At 41.7% G+C, this 24403-nt stretch overlaps 1 protein-coding gene across 1 annotated transcript in view; it reads left to right on the top strand.

The window, feature by feature from the left end:
• The window catches only part of DST (dystonin), a gene marked incomplete at its 3' end in the record, with an annotated part of 320121 nt that overhangs the window by 88028 nt on the left and 207690 nt on the right, over positions 1-24403 (top strand). Inside the window, exon 5 of the mRNA XM_081998014.1 lies at positions 16193-16254. Coding sequence (XP_081854140.1) covers positions 16193-16254 — 62 coding nt within the window. The remainder of the gene's footprint in view (positions 1-16192; positions 16255-24403) is intronic.

The raw sequence follows: 24403 nt of genomic DNA, 5'->3' as shown, positions 1-24403 counted from the left end.
AGCAAAGCAGGACTCGATCAAAGGACAGAAATACACAGTTAGTGTAAATCTCCACTGGCTTCTGGGGGCTTGGGGGAAATGACTGCAGTTTTCTTAGTGCAGTGCTGATAATTGCTGTGACCTGAGTTTGCACCGAATTGATGAAGTGGGCTTTAGTCTCATGAGCCTTTTGCTCTTTGGTTAGGCACATCTTTCCAGTATGGCCTTTCTGTTAAAATTCATTTCAACTTTTTAAAATGTGTAAGCTGTCATCTGGCATTGTAGAAAGCCGTTTGTAAGTTGTATCAAAACTTGCTGATTTCTCATTAATTAAAAAAAATAATTAAATTCTGGTTGAGGTGGTGATGTAAAAAGGTGATACAGCTGCAAGTTGAGAGGTGCTTTGATACTCCTTGCAGCAGTGTGATGTCTACTGACATAGTGTTTTGGACTACGTGTCTTGATAACTGGATGTGACATTTTCACATGGATCTTCTCTCTCATTTAAAAGGCGGAAATCAAATAATACTGAAAACTGAATCAAACTGGAAAACAAGTATTTTTCAGTGATGCTCACTGCCATCTGGAGTTCTGCTTTGTTGGGCTCTTTGTAATAGTGTTAAGCATCGGTCCTGCCATAGGGCTTGAAGGAGGGGGCTGCAGAAAATGAAATGCATGAGAAGGTCACTGAGCTTTGGGGATTTTGTTCACAGGATATTGTGCTAGTGCAGTACTTACCCAGGAGTGATTTTTCTGGTCAGAAAAGAACCAGATGTGGAGATTTATAGCACTGCGTAGGATGTAGTTTTTACATGACTTTAGTTAACCTGAATTGGATAATTAATTTTTCTTTAAAAGTCTAAATAAGAAAGTTGAATGCTGTTTCACCAGTTTTTTTCCTTATCTGGAACAGGCCTATAGGTAAATGCTATTATTTCATTGTGTTTCTCCTGCATTTGTATCAGTGGTTGATTCCTTGTTTTATATGTAAGCTGTAAACTTTTGGCGCTGCTACCCTTGTTTGATTTGTGTTTGTAAACCTTTTGGACTGCTCATTGCTGGGACTGGAAGACACTGGAAAAATGCTTTTTGAGCTTATTTCATGTGACATTTCTGATTAGGTGTGAGTTAGGTACTTTCTACAGTTATATTACAAAGTGCTGGCTGACTGAGATTCTATGAATACAAAGTGATTCCTTTGGGTTCCTCTTGATTTTGATGTATGTGCACACACAAATAGCAATATTTCTTCCATACATGTATAGGTATCATTAATTTACATACCTGCAAATTGTATGGGAAGTATAGTTCTTGTTCCAGTAGTTGAAGATACACATAGCACCTTCTGTGTAGGATGGCAAACCTGCAGGGATTTTATGCAGCTGAGGTTATCCCCATGTTTAGGCTTAAGGCCAGCTGAATTCTTCATCCTGTTTCCAGCATAGATGGAAAGTAGTGGCAGAAAAGTCAAAAAGCAGTCAAAGCAGTGGGAGTCCAAGGGAGAACTTGATGAGTGCAGTTTCTTTTTGAGCCAGATGGGTGTGCAATTAGCAAATTTTTGAATACTTTCAGGATACAAAGCATTTATTTACTGCCTGTTGTGGTTTCATGTTCACCTGCTTTTACAGGGTTAAGGTGCAGGGTGTTACAGAATATCACAAGCCTAAATGGTGAGCCAGTCACCCTTATGGTTTAGAGGGCCAGAAAAATGATCAGAGGGCTGGAACACCTCTCCTATGAAGAAAGGCTGAGAGAGTTGGGGTTGTTCAGCCTGGAGAAGAGAAGGCTCCAGGGAGACCTTATTGCAGCCTTCCAGTACTTAAAAGGGGCTTATAAGAAAGATGGGGACAGACTTTTTAGCAGGGCCTGTTGTGACAGGACCAGGTGTAATGGTTTAAAACTAAAACAGGGCAGATTTAGACTAGATCTAAGGGAGAAATTTTTGACAATGAGGGTGGTGAAACACTGGCACAGGTTGCCCAGAAAGGTGGCAGATGCCCCATCCCTGGCAACATTCCAGGTCAAGCTGGTTGGGGCTCTGAGCAACCTGATCTAGTTGAAGATGTCCCTGCTCCCTGCAGGGGGGTTGGACTAGATGATCTTTGAAGGTCCCTACCAACCCAAAGATTCTATTATTTGATGATTGATGACATAAAACCAATCGATGTTTAGGATCTCTGATACATTTTTCAAACAGGTTATTTTTATTTTTCTTTCATGAAATAGTACTGCAAATTTTCCTTGCCAGATCATATCTGTGGGTATGTATTTAGCTGTAAAAATGCAAATGAATTCCGAAAAAAATGTTCTTTAAAGAAATAAGGAATGTAATTCGTAGGCGTAGCGTGAACTAGATTTGATGACAGATGTAAATGCAAAGACTGGAAAGTGCTCAATTTTATAAAACTTGAAGGAAAATACATACTAAAAATGACAAAGACTGAAAATAAACTGGGAAACTTGGGCATTTTTTCTTGCATTACATTCAGTCATCCCTTAAGTGGGCTTCCCAATAAAGTTGTCTTGACTGCAACAGCTGCAAACAGAATGCAAAGATATTACCCTTTCATCTGTGTTTTACTTAATGCATATTTGTTCACCCAACTCCAGCAACCCACTTCAGCAGCTTCCCAGCTGTGAAGCAATGAAACAATACTTAAGATTAATTTGTGGAGAGAAGACTTAAAATACTACGGAAGTTTAAGTGTTGTGATCTGGAATGATACTTACCTTTGAAACGATGCCATTCTTCATAACTAAATACCAGGATAATCTATTTGATTAATATCTCTATTTCTTAAAATGGATAGAACAGGCCACAAAATCTGAAATTAGTAATGCTTGTAACAAAATCCAAAGGCTTGCAAAATAAAAGAAGTCTTTAGTCACATGTAAACAGTTTTATTTGCTCTGTAATCAGCTCTTGTAAAAGGCTTCATAAAATACAGCACTCTCTCTGGAAGCTATGTTGCTACCCTGCTGTAAAATGAAATGCAACATTTAGACTCATATCTCCAAAACAATCTGTTAATTGATTAGATGGGCTTATCAGGACGAAAATATAGAGTCAACAATAAAATCTTAACATTAGCTGCACCATCCATCCCTCCAGCTGTGCACACACTAGTTGTTCATGTATTGTTTCTTAAAATAAAGACCCAATCCTACATGCAAACAAATAAGCACAGTTTCCCTGAGTCTAAGCAAGATAAAGATCTAGCGGAACTCCATGATTCAGCCAGGAGGAGAAGACTTCTGTGGAGTCCGGGGATTTCAAGCTGCCCATGTAGCTTGGCTGTTCTTGCCTCCTGGCCCCAAGGAAGGCCTCAGGCTTCTGCTGATGAATTCTGGACACTCTTTAACAAGCTACTTCAGGTAACTGTAGTAAACCATGTGTACCTGGGAGCATGAATTAACTCTGGTCTTATGAAGACCTAGGCTGCTGTGGTTAACTCTTCCCAGTTTCCCAGCCAGCTTCTTCCCAGGTATCATGATCATGCATGACAGCATGAATATCAGACATGTTTGGCTACAACATCAACATTCATAATCCAGACTGATATAGACTGATCTCAAGAGATATTTTGCTAAAACAGAAAGACAGAAGGCATAACACAGACTATTGTTCTCTCTTACCACCATAGTTTGCTAGAAACAAAATTAGACTTTTTGATATTTTTGGAGGTCAGAGTTTAATCGTAATTGCAGATGAAGGAGCAATCATAAAACTCCCATTGACTTTGACAGAGCTATAACCACCTCAAAAATCAAAATAAAGACCACATCCAGACAAAACCACACACAAAAAAAATCATAGAATCATAGAATCTTTCATTTCAAAGGGACCTTTAAAGGTCATCTAGTCCAACCCCCCTGCAGGGAGCAGGGACATCTTCAACTAGATCAGGTTGCTCAGGGCCCCCATCAACGTGACCTTGAGTGTTTCCAGGGATGGGGCATCTACCACGTCTCTGGGCAACCTGTGCCAGTGTTTCACCACCCTCACTGTGAGAAATTTCTTCTGTAGATGTAGTCTAAATCTGCCCTGTTTTAGTTTTAAACCATTACCCCTTATCCTGTTGCAACAGGCCCTGCTAAGAAGTCTGTCCCCATCTTTCTTCTGAGCTCCCTTTAAGTACTGGAAGGCTGCAACTAAGGTCTATCCAGAGCCTTCTCTTCTCCAGGCTGAACAACCCCAACTCCCTCAGCCTGTCCTCACAGGAGAGGTGTTCCGTCCCTCGGATCATTTTTGTGGCCTCCTCTGGATCCGCTCCAACAGGTCCATGTCTTCCCTGTGCTGAGGGCTCCAGAGCTGGATGCAGGATTCCAGGTGGGGTCTCACCAGAGCAGAGTAGAGGAGCAGAATCCTCTCCCTCGCCCTGCTGGCCACACTCCTTTGGATGCAGCCCAGGGTGTGGCTGGCCTTCTGGGCTGTGAGCGCACATTGCCGGCTCATGTCCAGCTTTTCACCCACCCGTACCCCCAAGTCCTTCTGGTCAGGGCTGCTCTCAATCCCTTCATCCTTCAGCCTGGATTAATACCAGGAGTTGCCCCGACCCATGTACAGGACCCTGCCCTTGGCCTTGTTGAACCTCATGAGGTTCACACAGGACCATTCCTTGAGCTTGGTCCCTCTGGATGCCATCCGGTCCCTCAGGTGTGGCAACCGTACCTCTCAGATTGGTGTCACCTGCAAACTTGCTGAGTCTGTGCTCAATCCCACTCTTTATGTTATTGATGAAGATGTTAAAGAGTACTGGTCCCAGTACAGACCCCTGAGGGACACCACTTATCACCAGTCTCCATGTGGACATTGAGCCCTTGACCACTACCATGTGGTTGTGACCATACAACCAATTCCTCATCCACCCAACAGTTCACCCATCAAATCCACATCTCTCCAATTTGAGAGAAGGATGTTTTGGGAGACTGTGTCAAAGGCCTTACAGAAGTCCAGATAGATGACACCAGTAGCTCTTCCCTTGTCCACCGATGTGGTCACTCCATAATAGAAAGCCACGATGTTGGTCAAGCAGGACTTGCCCTTGGTAAAGCCATGCTGGCTGTCTCGAATCACCTTCCTGCCCTCCATGTGCATAGCTCCTAGGAGGATCTGTTCCATGATCTTCCCAGGCACAGAGGTGAGGCTGATGGGTCAGTAGTTCCCAGAGTCCTTGTTTGTATCCTTTTGAAAAATGGGTGCAATGTTTCCCTTATTCCAGTCTCCAGGGCCTTCACCTGACTGCCAGGACTTTTCAGATATCATGGAGAGTGGCTTGGCAACTGCACCAGCCAATTCCTTCAGGGCTCTGGCATGCACCTCATCGGGTCCCATAGACTTGTGTATGTTCAGGTTCCTCAGGTGGTCTCAAACCTGATCTCCTCTTACAGTGGGAGGGACTTTGCTCCTCTGGTTCCCATCTTGCGGTCCATCCACTTGAGAGGTGTGGGAGGAGAGACTCACTGAAGATTGAGGGAAAGAAGTCGTTGAGTACCTCAGCCTTCTTCTCATCAGTTCTTACCAGTTTGCCAGTCTGACATACTTGTAGAAGCCCTTCTTGTTATTCTTTGCATCCCATGTCCAGTTCAGCTCCAGCTATGCCTTGGTCTCCTTGACCCCACCCCACACAACTGGGTCATGTCCCTGTACTCTTCCGGGGATACCTGTCCCTGCTTCCACTGCCTGTGCATTTCTTTCTTGCCCTTTAGTTTGCCCACCAGATCTCCACTCAGCCATGCCGGCCTCTTGCTTTCCTTTCCTGATTTCTGACACCTGGGGATCGAGAGCTCTTGTGCTCTGTGGAGAGTGTCCTTGAAGATCTGCCAGCTCTGTTCTGCTCCCTTGTCCCTGAGGGCAGTTTCCCAGGGGGTCCTATTGACAAACTCCCTGAAGAACTGGAAGTTTGCTTTCCTAAAATTCAGGATGCTGACTTTACACTTCGCCTGCCCCATATCCCTCAGGACTGAGAACTCCACCAGTGCATGATCACTGCAGCCCAGGCTGCCTCCAGTCTTGACATCACCAATTAGCTCACTTGTGTTAGTGACCAACAGGTCCAGTATGGAAACCCCTCTGGTAGGGCTGTGTATTACCTGGCTTAAGAAGTTATCCTCCGTGCACTCTAGGAGTCTCCTGGATTGCCTACAGCTCCCTGTGCTACTTTTCCAGCAGATGTCGGGGTGGTTGAAGTCCCCCAGCAGGACGAGAGTCTGCGAGTGTGATGGCTCCTGTAGCTGGTGTGAGGAGGCTTCATCAGTGGGCTTCTCTTGATCAGGCAGTGTGTAGTAGACACCATCACAAGGTTCCCTTTGTTGCCTTGGTCTCTGATTCTTGCCCATAAGCTTTCAACCTGTTTGTGGCTATTCTTCAGAGACAGCTCTCTGCATTCTTATGTATTGACGTAGAGGGCAATGCCTCCTCCCTTCCTTCCTTGCCTGTCCCTTCTGAACAGCCTGTAGCCATGAATAGGCATACGCCAGTAGTGAGATTCATCTCACCAAGTTTAAGTAATGGCAGCCAGGTTGTAGCTTTCTAGCAGCATGGTGGCTTCCAGCTCCTCCTGTTTGTTGCCCATGCTGCGTGCATTGGTGTGGAGGCATTTCAGCTGGGCTGTTGGCCGTGTCACCTTCTTAGAGGAACACCGCTTAATTCCTTTGGGTATTTCATTGGTGTTTCCCTGTTGGCTCCTATTACCTCCAGAGCCCTTGACTCATCTCCATAAGACTTCAAATGTGCTGCAGCCTAGCCAGCACATCTCAGAGCAGCAGGCTGAGGGCCCTCACTAGCACCCCATCCCTCTAACCTTGGTGTGTCATCCCACAGCTTGTCATGGGTAAGGCTGATACTGTCCCCCTCCCCCTTCAAGTCTAGTTTAAGGCTGAACGTTAATGACATAGAAGCCAACACCGGCTGTACTGTAGTAAAGGTTAGCTGTTAATTTCAGTGAAGTCTGAATTTGGTCTTATTTGACTGTAATTCCAGGAAAACGACATAATTTCTAGTTCATCCTCAGCCCTTGATGTATGTAGTCCAGAGTTTAATGAGAGTAGAGCATAAAGTGGCATCAGGTTTTAGAATAAATGTGCAAAAACTTTTATTCTGATTCATCTTTGTAATCAGACCAACTGTATATGTGACCTTTTACCCCACTATGTAAGAAATTTGATTGTTTTTCTGAGGAAAGGAAACTGGAGAGAGACTTAGATTCTTTGCAGAGTAACTAGAGCAATCAGAAAAATTAAGACCAGACCTAAACTGAGGTTCATATTTCATTGCTATTTAAATTAAAAATGCAAAGCTCAGGATAAGAGTAAATTTGAATTGCTTCCATAACTATGTGTATACATGATCTGACCTGGCATGCAAAATGAAGCTTTGTGATGGCTTGCATGATAGCAGTATGCAGAAGAGGAGCCACTCTTTCAAAAAAACCTTGCCATATCAGTGCTGACCTCATTAGAGGAGGCAGTAATGGAGTGGGATACATTTTCTCAAAAAATACAGGAGAGATGATGCCAGTTGCTGAATATTTCTATTTATGAGGGACACAGTTGATTGTGAGACACACTGGGGAAGCTCACAGTTTCGCCTCACCAGAGTCCTTCTCTGACAGCAGCTGGTAGTAGATGCCTTGTTAGAAGTACGAGAAGGATTTCCTGGTACTTTTCCCATCCTTGGCTGATTTGTGGCTAAAAATACTGGAAACAGTAATGGGAACTCCAGCACATAATGCAATCTTTTCTTACAGGGCTTAATCGTAAATAATGAATATTTTGGGTGTGAACACTTTCCCTTAGATTTTTCTGATTGCTGATGGATATTTTTCTTGCATAACCTAACTTCCTCTGTGGCACTGCCAGTTACATCAGTTCCGTATTTCAGACGTTTGGGAGTAACATAGTGAGAAAGAAGCACTTTGTGCCTTATCTTTCTGAAAAACTGCTTTGTAATGATAGCATCATTCATGCCCCTGTGTGTATGCATGGAACACATCAGTAGGAGTTGAAACTACATCTGTGAGCCAGGTGAGTTGGAATTAAAGCTTGTTATGAAGGAAGAAGTGATGGCATTAAGCAGTAAGTGGGAAAGAGAAATGAAGGAATTTTACTTGAATGAAATAAGTCTTTAGAAGAGGGTTTTAGGTTGTCATTGTTTTTAAGAAGTGAGCCTCAAATAGGCAATGCATTTCAAGAGTTTGTACCTTACTTACGAATGCCTAACAGTATTCATTTTTGCTTGCATTTCTTAAATAGTAGGATATATCCTTTGTGTAAGAATCCTTGTCTATCCTGCTGCCTCTTGACTTTTTGACAGTTCTTCCAACAGGATGAAACACCATCATTATGTCTATCCTGAATTCTGTTATCCAGATTACACTATCCAGACTCATAAACTATATGTATATTTTTAATTCTTCCTTCTCAAGTGTGGACCCTGTCTCTCCCTTGCTCCAGGCCCTTACTATCTTTCTTCCTTTGGATTGTCTAAACTGTGTACCTTACCAGTCTGCCTCCAGTTGCGCTCTGATTTTGTATTTGGCTGACAAGGCCTCCGTTCAGTCCTCCTAAAAAAGTAGTAGTGTGATGCTGTCTCCAAGGCAAGTTCCTGCAAACTGCTAGCACTATTCCCCAGGCTGTCTTGATACGTGAACACCAACAGGGACATAAACTCATGCTGTGAGTTCTGATTTTGTAAATCAAAGGAGAAGCTGATCAAATTAAAAAAATGACAGAGGTGGTAAACTATAAAATGTTGCTTTTAAGCTTGACAAATGCGTCCTGCTCTTCCAGAACAGCTGATTTAAGAATAACACCATTATATATTAAAATGCATGAAGTATTCTTTTGAAATACAAACTATAAAACACTATCTGTAGTAAAATATGTTCGGTTAGAGGAAGCAAATACCTAAGAAAAAGCTGGGTTGTCAGGTGAGCTTACTCTGAGAAACCTGTCATATTTACCCAGGAGTTTTGGGGGTGAAGATAACAAGAACTTAGTAGAGATCCTTTAGCTGAGAAGCTAATCTTTCATGACGAACACTAAACGTATATTGCCATTCTAGTTCTGGGTCACTAAATTTTTAAGTATTTCATAGAGGTCTGGGTTTGGTGTGGGTTTTTTTTGGGGGGGTGGTAAAGTTAGAAACTGTTGAAAATAACTTGGGAGTTCCTTGTTTTCCTGTAGTTCTTCTCATACAATAAATATTGACCCCACAAAAGCAGGTCCTGGAACTGCAATGCTTCCAAACTCCATGTTTATCTTTACTGTTGTAGTGGGGTTGAATATGCAGAAATCCCAATATCGGGCCCCTAAGTTTCCTTTTTCAGATTTTTTTTAGCATTTCTACAAGACCTCACCAGAGCTGTCATCTTGCTAGAAAAATAGTTGCTAGTTTAGCCTTGATAGTTTTATAGCAGGAAGGAGATCATATATATATATTTATTTTTTTTTTAATTAGCGGAAGTCATTGGCAAAGTATGTAGGATTTTATATGCTGTATGTCTTAATAAAAATTTGATGTGATAGCACACAGTTCATAGCATTGGTCTGTACTCATACACCTTACTGTATAATAGAGTTTTATTAATTTCTAAGTTTATCTAATTTAAGTTACTACACAGGATCGAGGGTAATCCCAGTTCTTCATAACAGAGGTAGCTTTCATTGAATCATTGTTTCAGACATTCAAAATTGATATACAAGGTCTGCAGGTAGGGGTAGTTAAAACCCAGCTATAATTAAGAACACCCACTAATGACAGGAAAGATGGTAGATAACCTGTTAGTCAGCTTATTCAACCCTTCCCTATGGAAAATCCTGTAGTTTTAACTTTCCAAACTAAACTTATTTGCACTGAGATTTTACCTTCGTAGAGACTGTTTCAGACTGACAGGTTTGTTGGATGTCCCTTCATTCTTAATTGATGAGTGAGAAGGAAGAATTGGTATAGACATGGAAGGTCTGTGAGAAGTTAAGGTCAAGTTTGCAGGAGCAAGACCTCCTAGATAAGGCATTTCAGGACTGACTGCAGATTGGGTTTGTCCCCTATTTCTTATACAGCTTTGTGATTCTGGGTGAGTGTCGTAAAACAAATGTTTTCCCAAGAGACTGTGCATTAATTATGCTCTGTGTTCTGAGTGTGACATTTGAGATACCAGGGTCCAGTTTGCAGAAGGAATATTAGAAATACCAGAGGAAAACCTATCATGAAATGAATTTTGTCTTCAGAGCTTGAAAAATGATAAATGAATAGGTTTGCTCTGTATTCAACAACATGAAATACATTCTTGATATAACTATTCCTTAAATGAGTAGCATACATTCTATGCAGTCAACAGCAGTATTGTAAGAAGTATAAATGATAATTTAATTAAATATCATAATGTTTATTCCCAAGAAGGTTGTATTAAAGTTTCACAGACAGTTTTAATTCCTGTTTTAAGCTCAGTTCTGAGTGCTTCGCTTTGCAAGCCTAATAATGTTCTTTTAACACAGCTTTTTTTGAGTTTAATAGCTATTGTAAATAGCAACAATATGTGCAGAAAAATGAATGCATTTATACATGAGTAAGGAATAATGCTTATCAGGGCTTTTGTGAATACCTGGACGAATGTAGAAAAACCTGTTGCCTATCTGGCCATTCATGTGGGCAAACAAATATCAGCAAGAACAAAGAAGCAAACGTAATGTAGCAATGCAAAAAGCTGCTTAAGAAAAGGGGATTTTTTTTTTTTGTAAGTCTGTCACGAGGTGGAGGAACTCCAAGCTTTGTTATTTTCACCATTAGAATGAAGAAAGAAGTGCAGAAATCTGCAGCTCTTCTAGAAAATGAGGGTCTTGTAGTCCTGTGCTCTTTTTGCCTTTCCTCATGTCAGTGTGGAGGCAAGCGCACTTTTCTGCTCATTCAAGCTGCTGGCATCTGGTGTGTTCCTCAGAGATGATTTCAGGTTGCCTTCAGGCAGCGAGGACCACTTGGCACCTTCTGCACTTGGCTCACAACAACCCCATGCAATGCTACAGGCTTGAGGAGGAGTGGCTGGAGAGCTGCCCAGCAGAAAAGGACCTGGGGGTGCTTTTGACAGCCGGCTGAACATGTGCCCAGGTGGCCAAGAAGGCCAACAGCATCCTGGCCTGTATCAGAACTAGTGTGGCCAGCAGGAGTAGGGAGGTGATTGTGCCCCTGTACTCAGCACTGGTGAGGCTGCACCTCGAATACTGTGTTTGGTTTAGGGCCTCTTGCTACAAGAAGGATGTTGAGTTGCTGGAGCGTGTCCAAAGAAGGGCAACGAAGCTGGTGAGAGGTCTGGAGCATATGTCTTATGAGTCTTAACAAGTCTTATGAGGAGCAGCTGAGGGAACTGGGTTGTTTAGTCTGGAGGGGACTGAGGGAAGACCTTAATTGCTCTCTACAACTACCTGAAAGGTGAGGTGGGTGTTGGTCTCTTCTCCCAAGTAACTAACGATAGGACAAGAAGACACGGCCTCAAGTTGTGCCAGGGAAGATTTAGATTGGATATTAGGAAAAATTTCTTCACTGAAAGGCTTGTCAAGCATTGGAACAGGCTGCCCAGGGAGGTGGTTGAGTCACCATCCCTGGAGGTATTTAAAAGATGCGTAGATGTGATGCTTAGGGAGATGGTTTAGTGGTGGACTTGGCAGTGCTAGGTTAATGGTTGGACTTGATGAACTTAAAGGTCTTTTTGAACCTAAATGATTCTATAGTTCTCCCCAGGAGAGCATTGAAGAAGCATCAACACCACATGTCGCGTTTGGTGTAATCCTGCTAGTAAACCTGTCTTCCAGAGAAACCATTCTAATTTGCAAACACTGTGACCCATGCAAGCGATAGGGGTTTGTGGAAGGGGGCATCGGTGTTAGAAGGATCTGACACTTGAATTTGTCCTTGGGATTGAGGAATGGCAAGAACATGCAATGAGGTACGTTGCTTGCAGCAGCTGTTTAAGTCCAAATTTTCTAATCTGGAGTCTGTTCAGATTAGTTTCTAATTAATTTCTAATTAGTTTCTAATCTGGATTATTTAATAATCTAAAAATGCTGCTGAGTTGTAGTGTAGGTTCTTCAAGTAGGTGTCAGTCTATTAAGACTGGAGACATTTTGTTGAGGTACTTCCCAGGCACATAAAGCATAAGAGACTTTCAGTTTGTATGTCTGATATATCAGAATAACATCTGCAATATATGTGTCTCCAATAACAGGTAAAAGCAGAGAAGCTCAAGTTGATTAATTAACCACTGATGGTTTATTGTGATGATCTACAGATCAGATGATCTAGGAAGATGTGTTTTCTTTCTGCAGCTCCTGCCTCACCTGTATTCTTAAATTACCTTGGCGTAAACGGCACCGCTGTTGCTTCTTTCACGGTGACGCTCTTTCTTTGCTACTTTCTGCTGGTAGTGAGAAAAAAATAGACTTCCTGGTTTGAAAAGCTCCACATTTGTACTCAAATGTGTGTTAATGCACCTAAAAGTTCAAAGAAAGAAACATAGATGCTTAGTTTACTTATTATTGTGAGTTAAATCCACAAGGCTTGGAGTTTTGCTTGCTGTGACAGCAGATGGGCTGTTCCTGGTTTGTTTTTTTTTTTTTTAATAAAAGAAGGGGAGTTGCTACTTTCTGTCAGCTAGGAGAAGCCCTGGTCACTCCTTGGCTCTCCCTGCCCTGAAATGAAAAGAACGTCTGAAGTTTAGGAAGGGAAGAATGAAACAGTTTGCTGAAGATGAAAAGGACCGGCGCTCAGAGCTGGTGGAAGCCATGTGCTGCATGGGTCAGTAGGGGCGCGGGGCTGGCAGGGTGGCAGGGCTGCCGTCGGGAGAGAGCGGAGCTCTCCGCGGGGAAACCTCTCGCTCAAGACTTTCCATGGGTTTCCTTCCTTACTTTGGTCTTTCTTTCTAGTCAGATGCCTGTTTCCTACTTCACTGGGAGGTTTGGTTGTGGTATGTTCTGCTCTGAGCTCGAGCACACTGTTGCTCTGTGTTTTCCTTCTAGTATGCATTTGCTTTTCCGGAAGCATTTGGGTTTTTTTGATTAAAAATCACAGGTGTGTTTTGTCTTTTTTTTTTTTTAATCCTGGTGTTTTTCACAACATGACAGGTGACAGCTTTCCTCCTTGTTACCCACTTCTGTATGTCAGGTACAGAGTTTTTCTGCAAGCGTTTGTGTAATATGTGCATATATAAAAGCAATCATGGTAGTAAGCATCACTTCTTTTATGTATGTTGGCATTTTAATTGAAAATAGAGTTGAAATTAATAGTGACAGCATCTTCTAACAAGATACAAGGAAGTGGGTTTTTTTAAACTTTTTTTTTTTTTACTATCGTCACAGTAACGTTTCCCAAAGTATACACTTTTGTGGTAGTTAGTCAGCTAAGGTTACCTTAGGGAAAAAGACATGTAGTACAGTTGTGGGCTGGAATATTAAATTCTGCAGTTGGGAAAACTTGTGTTCCTTTTAAAGCAGCTACCTGTAAATGGAATAGTTACAAGTGAAAGTATTTCTGGATTTCTTTTATTTCTGAGATTTTCTGTTCTCTACACCAGGGCTCCTACTTTATTAGGATAAATAACTGATGTCAGAAATGCTGTGTTGCTAGATGAAGGCTATAGGAAAACGTATATACAGCAAAAGGTTTTCTTAATCTGCCGGATTGTTTTCTCCAATAGTGCAGCTTTGCTCTTTAGGTTGTCTCTTACTCCTTTTTTGGTTCCTCAGCTAGAATAAGAGAGTGTGGAGCTGCGAAGCGGGGAAAAAGCATATGCCAGAAGCTTGCAAGATCTTGAGTGGCATGGAAAAGGTGTTGAGGGAAGAGCAGCTATTCTGTACAGAGCCAAATATACACATACACTACACATACTGCCTGAAGAACTCACTGCCACAGTGAACTGTGACTGCAAAAGTTATAGGTGTGTTAAAAAAGGATTGAAAAAATTAACAGGAAAAAAATGCATCTGTGACTCTTAAATGCAAAGATACGTATAAGCATGTAGAAAGTGAGTCACGTAAGGGAGGAATATACAATGGCTTCACAGGCTTTTGCTTGTCTTGTTTTTGCATTTGTTCCCAAGTACTCTTTTCTCACTACTGTTAGGAGCAGCATACGGTGCTCACTTTGGCCCAGGATGGACTCTTGTATGATCTCATGCCATTTTGAAAGACCTCAGTATCACACCAGAGACTTGAAAGAATGACCTTAATATGGACTTACTGTGTATTTCTTTTTTTAATTACTTATGTTACCTTTGACCAATCTGAAACAATGTTTTTTTTTTTTTAATGTAAAATACCGGATCTTCTAGTGTTGGCAGTAGCTGCGGAAGAGGTCTTGTTTTGCTACCTGGGTTCATTGCTCATTCTCAGCCATACTACAAATAGCCTGAGTCAATGAAACAGCTGCAGTTTTGTTGTACAGGGTCTTAAGGGATCTTGCTATTTTAGGCTTGCACAGATGGTCCTAATCCTAATGCACCGCAACCAAGTTGAGTGGGAGTGTTGATCTGCTGGAGAGTAGGAGGGCTCTGCAGAGGGATCTGGACAGGCTGGATCGATGGGATGACGTCAACTATGAGGTTTAACAAGGCCAAGTGCAGGGTCCTGCACTTGGATCACAACAACCCCATGCAACGCTACAGGCTTGGGGAGGAGTGGCTGGAGAGCAGCCCGGCGGAAAGGGACCTGGGGGTGCTGGTTGACAGCCGGCTGAACATGAGCCGGCAGTGTGCCCAGGTGGCCAAGAAGGCCAACAGCGTCCTGGCCTGTGTCAGGAATAGTGTGGCCAGCAGGAGTAAGGAAGTGATCGTGTCCCTGTACTCGGCACTGGTGAGGCCGCACCTCGAATCCTGTGTTCATCTCAGGATCCCTCACTACAAGAAGGATGCTGAGGTGCTGGAGCGTGTCCAAAGAAGGGCAACGGAGCTGGTGAGGGGTCTGGAGCACAAGTCTTGTGAGGAACGGCTGAGGGAACTGGGGTTGTTCAGTCTGGCGAAGAGGAGGCTGAGGGGAGACCTTATCGCTCTCTACAACTACCTGAAAGGGGGTTGTGGTGAGGTGGGTGTTGGTCTCTTCTCCCAAGTAACCAGTGATAGAACGAGAGGAAATGGCCTCAAGTTGTGCCAGGGGAGGTTTAGGTTGGATATTAGGAAAAATTTCTTCACTGAGAGGGTGGTCAGGCATTGGAACAGGCTGCCCAGGGAGGTGGTAGAGTCACCATCACTGGAAGTGTTCAAAAAACGTGTGGACATGGCATTTTGTGACATGGTTTGGTGGGCATGGTGGTGTTGGGTTGATGGTTGGACTTGATGATCTTAAAGGTCTTTTCCAACCTTAATGATTCTGTGATCCTGCGACTCCTGCTCAAGGGGAGCTCCGGGACTGTGAACGCACTCTGTAGCAGTTGTACTGGTTAGTGACCATACATAGGTTCGTGGAGACAACTTAACTCTTGTGCTGGAGTGGCAGTTAGTATTTCTCTAATGTGGCTCGGTAGAAGACATGTATATACTTCCCATCCATACGTGGGATGCATTCTTCCCCTGAGTCTATTGCTTTTGTTGTTTCTTCTCAATATTCTGTGAGCAATCACTGATGCCACTAACTGCCATACCAGGGAGCAAACTGCTGGCAGTGGCTGGGTCCCATATCTGGGTTATTGGACTTCCGTGTTTAGTTTACAGAGGATTGAAAGAGTGAGTCCTTTCACTGACTGAAGCTGTAGCTCATCCTTGTGTGTTGGAACAAGGGTGATATTTCAGTCAAAAAGCATAGTGATTAAAAAAGCCAGCTTTCATATAGTAAGAGATTTTATATTGCTAAATTCTTTAATAATTAATTGCATTTTAGAGTATTTATAGCTCTTAAAAGTTTGCCTTGATTTTTTTAGTACATTTTAGGGAATGGTTGACTTCTCCTAGGAAGCTGAATTTTTGCTAGTAGCGCTGCTATTGCACCAGCAGGGCTGTCTCCCTGGAGGAACTCATCTGGAGCTTATGCTCAAGAAACTTTTTCATGACATGCTGTGATGTACTGCAAAAACAGTTTTCTGGTATTATTTGGATTAGATATTTCAGAGCTTTCACAGGCTATTCTGTTTTTAAACTTTATTAGAACGCTATTTTTATAAAGCTTTCCATAAAAACAATCTTCTGCATCATTTTTCCAGCTGTTAAACCCTTTTCTTTTTCCTTTTTACCTCCAGATGAGCGGGATAAAGTACAAAAGAAGACCTTCACAAAATGGATAAATCAGCATCTCATGAAGGTCAGTTGATATTTCTGTGATGTCTGGGTGACTGATTACTACAGCAGTGATTGTGTCTTTTACTAAATGTTTGATTTCAGGATGCAGCTGCATTATACATAATAAGGAAGATCTTAAATTGTTAGATTTATACATATACTTTGTCTTTGAGGAGTCATGGGGGAGTTGAAATGCTGCTGTCTGATATCCCAAGGTGATCTATTTGAATATTTGAATTTGAAATTAAAGTGAGTCAAAGTTTAAGGTTCATGATTTCTTTCTACAAAGCTTGATTCTTTTCTGTCATTAGGGTGTCATGGCTGTAGTACTGCAGCTAAGGCAAATGAAAAAAGCAATTTTTTTTTTTTTTTTTTTAAGTACCGTGTTGAGGACAGGGAAATGACCTTGAAAAGGATAGCTCTGGATCATTCTGTGGCATCAGTATGCTGCTCATGGATTACAAACAGAGGCTTTCTAGGGACGAAAGTCACTTTTCAGTATCTTTCTTTTGAATAGCAGTGAACTTTGCCTCAGGGACAAACCACATCATTTTAACAACATGTACAGCTTCTAGTCAACAGCAAACTAAAAGCCATGAGTTCACCTTGACTGCATGGCCCTTCAGTTTTAAATTTAATCTGCTGTTTTAGCACCAGCTGTCTACCCAGACATTCCTCTAGAGAAAGAGATTGTATAATTACTTGATATAACTTGCTTTGATCCCCCTCTGCTCCCCCCCCCGCCCTGGTTGAATTCATGTAAAAGTCACATTAAATAAAAATGTATCTGCAAACTGTCAGAGTTGAGATTTAATTAATGAGTATAATGTTTAGACACTGTTGGAAAGATCTGCTTGTGTTTGTATATAGAGAAAAATACTTTTTTTTTTTTAGGGGGCAACTTAATTATCTCTCTGCTTCTTGTGGCTGCTGTTCTTGTGGGTATTTGAGAAATACTGGACACTGAAGCAGGACAGAGTTTATTCAGGGATGTTTAAAAAACTTACTTTTTTTTTCTTTGGGTCCTTAAACCTTTAGAAGATGCAGAATTCTGTGTTCACATCTTTTAAAAATTTGAAACCTATGTAGCTCTTGGAAATGGTGTGATGTTAGGGAACTAACAAGGCCCAGATGTGAAGTTTGTCCCAATTTTGTCTTTAGCAAGAGGCCTCTCTTCCACAGAGGTCTTTTGGTTCTTCCCACCATGACTGAGCCATCAGGAGTGCTCCTGTCATCAGCCTCTGTGCAGCACACAACCTTTTTGTGGGCAGGGTGAGTCTGGAATCGCAGAATGGCTTTTAATGCTGCTCATTCCAATATGTTTTCTTTTGTGGATTTGCTAGACTCAAAGGAATCATGCTGTGTAGAAGCAGCTTCTCCAAGGACCCCTTTTATGCAGACACCTCCTAACCATAATCCTGAAATACCTGAGTGGCCCCATGTCCTTGCAGAAGTCTCCTACTTGCTAACGAGAAGAGACAAGAGGCTGCAGACCTGCAGCTTTCCCCTTCTGGATGTTACGTCATATTTCTAATATAAGAAATGTATCCATTGTCCAGTACTTCAGACAAATTAGATTTGAAGACGAAAACATACAGCAAGATTGGTGGAAATTTGGCAGGAAAATGCAATTGCCAAATTAACCATCAGGCATTTCTTCTTCTAATTGAGGGTAATTGTTACCATGTTTGTAGAGACTACTAATCTTTTCATGTATTGAAGATGCAGTTTTAATTTTCTGTGGGATGCAGAAAAGCCTATCTGAAGCTTTTTGGAGAGTAATCCTTTAATACAAGTTAAAAAAACGGTGCCTGTTTTTGCAGAATAGCAGTGTATTGAAAATTGTCTTTCTATACACCATTATTTTACATGCTTCTAAAACATGCATAGTCATCGTTGCCATACTGTCAGCCTCTGGGGAGTAGCTTAAAAAAGATTTAGGCTCTAAACCTGTAAGGAAATCGGGGTAAAGAGTTCACACTAAATCCTTTTGACTTGCTTGCCAAGGTCAATGGCCTTAGGCCTTCATCTTCAAATAGTCTTGAGTGATTGTAGAGGTAGATACAGATATAAATAGATATATAGATGTATGTGTGTCTGTGTATGTGTGTGAACAGCTGGCCTTGATTTTCATCTCCGATGGCTCACTTTTATCAATCCTTAACTTGAATTCTACTTACACAAATATAGTTTGACTATAGCTCTTCCATTAACTTGGAATTTATATAGCAACTCAACTTTATGTTTTGGAAATACTCAGTTTGAAAGCAGTTGGTGATACAGTTGTCAAATTTCTGTTCGTACAGCATTGTTTCTAGAACGGTGACTTGCATGGAAATTAAAATAAATCCCTCAGATGCTCTCAAGACACAAGGGCATATTTAGAAAATACTATATAATGGAGGAATTGTAGAAAAAGTAGCACTGTAAATGAGTTCATTTCTAGCACGGTCACTAGACCTGCCCTGGTCTATGCATTAAGTTGAATTTGAATCCTAGTTTTCAGCTGCCATGTATTTAACACAAAATACGTGCAACTTGTATATGCCTATTCACTGCCAATAGCTGCCAGTAGCTTGTTGCAGACAAAAAAAGGTGGGAATCTGCTTATTTCAGGTATCTCAATAGCTTTATTTGAGCTAGTTACCCAGACTTCTCTTGTAGTTAGCAGAGAGAACAGGCCCTTCTAGGTGTCTACCCTACCGCTTTGTCACTGTGTTGGGTTCAGCAAGAAGCGGAAGGGATGAAGGTGAACATGGAAATTACCAGAGAGCATGGAAAACACCAGGCCATGCGTGTGGACAGGACCCCGCTATGGGCACAGGGATGGATTGCATTTTTCTTTTATCTTTTTTTTTTTTTTCCCATCCTATTTATGTTCTTTACTTTCTCTTTCCTCTGTTTCTTTTTTCGGTCTTCTGTTTCTGGTTAGGTTTTCTTTTCTCTGTTTTTTCTGTTTTTCTTGTCTCTTCTTGTCTCTTTTTTACTTTTCTCCTGCTCGTTTAGTTCTTTCTTTGCTCATTTTAATTACTCTTCTATTCTCCTGCAATCCTTGGGAAAGTACTGGACTTTTTATCCCTTTATAGCAGTATATTCAAAAGAGTTTGTTCTAGGTCAGCAGCCTGATGCTTTTACGGGTTACCATCATTCGCTGGGGGTGGTGGCATGGAAGCCTTACTGTCATTCTTCTAATTAAATTCTGTATTTATGGGATTATCTGAGTAACCACAAACAACAAGATGGCTGAGAAAGATTCACCCTTCTGCCCTCTGCTGCCCATCTTTAATTGCATTGGATTCAAAGCATGTAAGTGCGTAGTATATAAAACTCAGTGTATAAGATTAGTCCCGTCAGTTGTCTAGTTAAGCATGTATTTGTGTACTTTGCTAAACTAGAAACATAGTCATTGCAGAAATATTTCCTGCAAATGATATGGAGATACATAGTTTCAGAGACAGGTACATAATGTGTTATTTGCAAAATTCAGCTGCTTAAGTTATCTTTGAATTCCGCAGTTTAAGATCAAGTGGACTGTCACCACATTTTTTAAATGCTGAAGTTTTTCTTTTGAATTGATAATAGATTTTCCAAGGACTGATTAGAGCATTGCAGTTGCTAAGGCTACTGTTTAATGTCTGATGGTGGGGCTCCAGTTTAAACGTTATCTTTTACTTCTTGTTGACATATGGGCTGGAGAGGTGAGATACTGGGCTTCAGACTCGCCTGCTGCTGTGGTATGAGCTTCCAGGGAGAAACTCACATGCTGGCGTAGTGTGGAGGTGGGGTAGAGATCCCCTCTCTTCTCTAAACCTGACTCTGCTTCCAGCAAGTGTTTCACTTTGCTGTTTTCAAAATAGGTTATTAAATTGCAGTACTTGTTGCAGCAGTGAGTAACTCCTGATGTAACAAGAACAGGTAAATTTGTGGAAGAAAGGGGTTTCATTCTGGTGTAGTGTTCACAGGGTCCTAAAACACCTAAAGAGAAATTCAACTTCCAGAGAAGCCCAGAAATTCTTCCTGACACTCCTTTGAATCCCAGACCCTGAAACCTAAGGAAAGAATGAGAGGAGTGTGAAATCCAGAGGGGAAAATGAGATAAAAGCGGGAAAATGTAGTTGTTGTTGATGAAAAAGGAGTAAAAGCAGACAAATTCTTGTCATTCATTTCCTTTCTCAAACCAATTGACAAATACTTTTGTAGTGCCAGATCTTAGTCTTGAGAGATTAAACAGGATATTTTGAAGTACTTAAAGTTATTGGGTTTTTTAATCAGAAATCATGATATACAGAAAATGGGACTAAAGGCAAGGTAGCCAGAGACTGTCTAGGTCAGTGCCCTGATGGGAAGATATGGTGAATACCCAGGTATTTTTCTTCCCAGGGTAATTTTCATTCCTTTTTCATGGAAGAAAAAGTTGTAGAGAGTCTTGTTAACTGAACTTTCAGTGGCAGCGCTGGACTCTGGGGTGCCTGAGCAGCTCCCTGGAAAGGGGGGGCTGTCCTGCCCATGGCACTGGCGGGGACCCCCACCACCCAGTGCCCCCCGCAGTGCAGCTTGGCTTGGGACCCTCGGCTAGCTGGACTTCGGGAGAGTGCTGATGGGACTGAGTGCTGAGGACTCCCAAACCTGCTGGTGTTGGGAGCACTGGGCAGCATCCCAGCACAGTCATTTGTTGCTCCAAAAGTCACTTTTAAAGGTCCTGTGAGCAAGAAGGTTTTTATAAGTAGCTGGACAAAATGCTTTTAAAATTACTGTTTTAAAAGTCCACGTTCAAAATCCTGTACTGTGTTACAGTGGTAGTGCATTAGAGAGAGAACAGCTTTTGTTGTGCAAAGAGTGAAAGAATAATTCAGAATAGAAACCTGAAGTTATTGATTCCTGTGCGTCCTTGAGGCAGGACGCAGTTTGTTAATGGCCACTTTGGTCAATTGCTTCGTGAAATGTTCGGGTGCGCGCTTAATGGCAGAGGGACCATTCCTATGCCGCGCAGTCGTTCCCTTGCTGAAAGTCGGCACTTCACTGACACTAGTGGTTATCATCTTAGATAGCACTACGCTGCAGTATCTTCTTTTTAGACATGCAGTTAACCTGTTGTTTAAAATTCCCCAACTCCTCCTCTTTTAGAAATGAATGCTTTTTAGCTCTACGTTTACATTTATTTTAAGGGATGAGGCACCTGGCGTTAGTCTAATGGTAGAGACTTTTTAAAAAAGAGTCTCAATTTAGCACCTTGCATTTTTGAAACATACTTGGAAAAAGTATGTTTTGGGTTTCTTTTCCAGTGTTAAGGAAAATAAGATGAAGATGGCTTGCATTTGAATGAGTCTTCTATGTATTTCTTCTAGTTAATTCTGACAGCTGCTGCAAACTGTGCTCGGAGCAAGTCCTGTAAAATCCCACTTCCAACAGAGCACGCAGCTCTAGGCATTGGGTGCAGCTGAAGTATTAGTATTTCCTACTCAGTTTTGTTTTTCAGTTGTTAGCATGGCCTATTGTCTTCTTGGTAGACAGAAGAATATTTCATTTTTTCTCCTAAAATTTTTGCTGTTGTGTGTTCTGGACTATTCCAAAAGGTCTTGAACTGGTTTTTCTTTGAAATGTGCGCCTTCCAAAAAATACAGAAAAATAACTCTTGAAGAAGATAATCAGTTAATGGTGTAAAGAAGTATTTTATTTTGTTATTATCCCTGGACACATCCACAATTATAATTTATTCATGCTACATTGCATACAAATTTTTAAAAATCTTCCACTTGGAGGTAAACCTCACAGCATCATTCATCCGCTTAGTATAATCTATAGCTGCTTGCAAAGCAGATCAGCAAGCAAACTCAGGATTTTTTTTTTGAGTTGAGTCGAAGTTTAGATGAGGGAGGAAGGTAACCAGAAGGGAAAAGAAGAAGAAATTTTTACAAAGTTTTAGAGGCTAATGATAAACTGTGTCACAAAATCTCTCTGCAAGCAAATAAATAAATAAATCCAAGTCAATAAAAACTGTGCCACAGATTTCACGTTTATTTGATCCTCTTAATGCATGCAGACTTCCTGACTAATTAGGAGCAGGAAAGAGAATAATTGAAAACAGTAAATGAAATATGCATGAAATATATGATAGCTTGAGTGCATTGATATTTTTTATGGCATGCAGCCCTACTGAACCAGTTGAGTGTATATTTTTATGATGCTTGCTATTGTGGTGTTTGAGTTTTTTTAAATTGTTTTACACAGGTGCTCATATATGAATGAATAAGGAGAATTAAGTCTACCATGAGATCACTGTGTAATGAAATAGAACGACTAGAATCAATATGTTTCCTATGATAGACTAAAGTATTAATATATTAATTCATTCTCTTTTTGTGGGTTCATTGTTTGCAATTAGCTCTCAGCATAAATTTTATTTGGTATTATTTATTCCTTAGAGATCACAAGAGATAAAATGCTACCATTTGCAATTAAGTGTTGGCTTTTTAATTAATTGCTAAATTATGCATGGAATTACATTTTATATATATACTTTTGATGTATGCACAGTTAATAATTATTTCTATATCAGTTTAGAAATAGTCTGGCTTGATCTTCCTCCCATGGGACCAGTGTAATTGTGCCATTGGCTCCAGTGGGACTAGTATTTGTCACGATATGTGGACTCCAGACAGTAAGCAACCTCCAAGATTCAGTCACAAACATTACCAAAATACTCCATTCTACAACAGTATTTCATGTACTTTGGCACGCTATTGCCCTGTGGTAGTGTAGTTGTGTGACTATATGGAGACCTAAGAAGGTATCAGAATAAACATGTTTTTCCTGTAAAGAATGGTACTGTCTGCTAAAGGCATTTATGGTGCTTTGAACAAGGAAATTTAAAGACAGTAACGTAATGTTTGAAATCCTCAGCTACCTACTGAAATACACTACCTGGGCTTTAATCAGAATACTGTTATGTTTGCCAACCTTATATTTTGCCTTCTTTAGAATCATAGAATCTTTGGGTTGGAAGGGACCTTTAAAGGCCATCTAGCGCAACCCCCCTGCAAGGAGCAGGGACATCTTCAACTAGATCAGGTTGCCCAGAGCCCTGTCCAGCCTGACTTGGAATGTTGCCAGGGATGGGGCATCTACCACCTCTCTGGGCAACCTGGGCCAGTGTTTCACCACTCTCATTGTCAAAAATTTCTTCCTTCTATCTAGCCTAAATCTACCCTCTTTTAGTTTTAAACCATTACCCCTTGTCATATTGCAACAGGCCGTGCTGAAAAGTCTGTCCCCATCTTTCTTATAAGACCTCTTTAAGTACTGGAAGGCTGCAGTAAGGTCTCCCTGGAGCCTTCTCTTCTCCAGGCTGAACAACCCCAACTCTCTCAGCCTGTCCCCATAGGAGAGGTGTTCCATGCCCCAGATCATTTTTGTGGCCTCCTCTGGACCCACTCCAACAGCTCCATGTCTTCCTTGTGCTGAGGGCTCCAGAGCTGGATGCAGGATTCCAGGTGGGGTCTCACCAGAGTGGCGAGAGTGTATTGCCTTTGGTCTGATGTAGTGTATTCCTGTAGTTTTAAGCTGTGAAAGCCAGATTTATTGTCTGGGTTTGATTCTATTAGCATTACATTCACATACTTTAAACAATTCGTGTCTGATGAGGTGTATGTGGTGACATGTAGTACAGGGCTGGAAAGGAGAAGGGCAAGTTGGAAGCATGAAGGGTGAAGAGAAGTGGTGGCACTGTGTAACTGAAACACTGTGGCTTGTCTCTGGCCAAAGATAAGATGGGACAGAAGGTGACAGTGGTTGCTGTTGATTTGAGGTGTTGGACTGGAACAAGGAGGCTGACAGTAGGTTTTTGGACCCTAACTATCATCGGAAGGACAGGACTGTGTGGCAACGGAGAAAACCATTTATCTCCATAACTGATGGGAAGAGCAGATGTGGAGGTCTGCATCTGAACACCTGCTGAGGTGCCCTCTGTAGCCTGTGCAAGAAAGAGGCATTTCTGTGGCACAGCTCAGCTCATCCCGAGGTGGGTGTGCAAACCATACCACGACACCCCTGCTGTTGTGTTCCCTGCCTGAGTTGGGGTGGCTGCCTCCAGTGAGGACATGTGTCTTGTGAGAGAAGTGACAGCCAGGGAGACCTTCAGCCTGTCAGGTTCAGAAAGTCACTAGCAAAACTGC

This window comes from Phaethon aethereus (assembly GCF_964289735.1).
Source record: "Phaethon aethereus genome assembly, chromosome: 3".
NCBI lineage: Eukaryota > Metazoa > Chordata > Aves > Phaethontiformes > Phaethontidae > Phaethon > Phaethon aethereus.
This window is presented reverse-complemented; position numbering and strand designations above follow the sequence as displayed.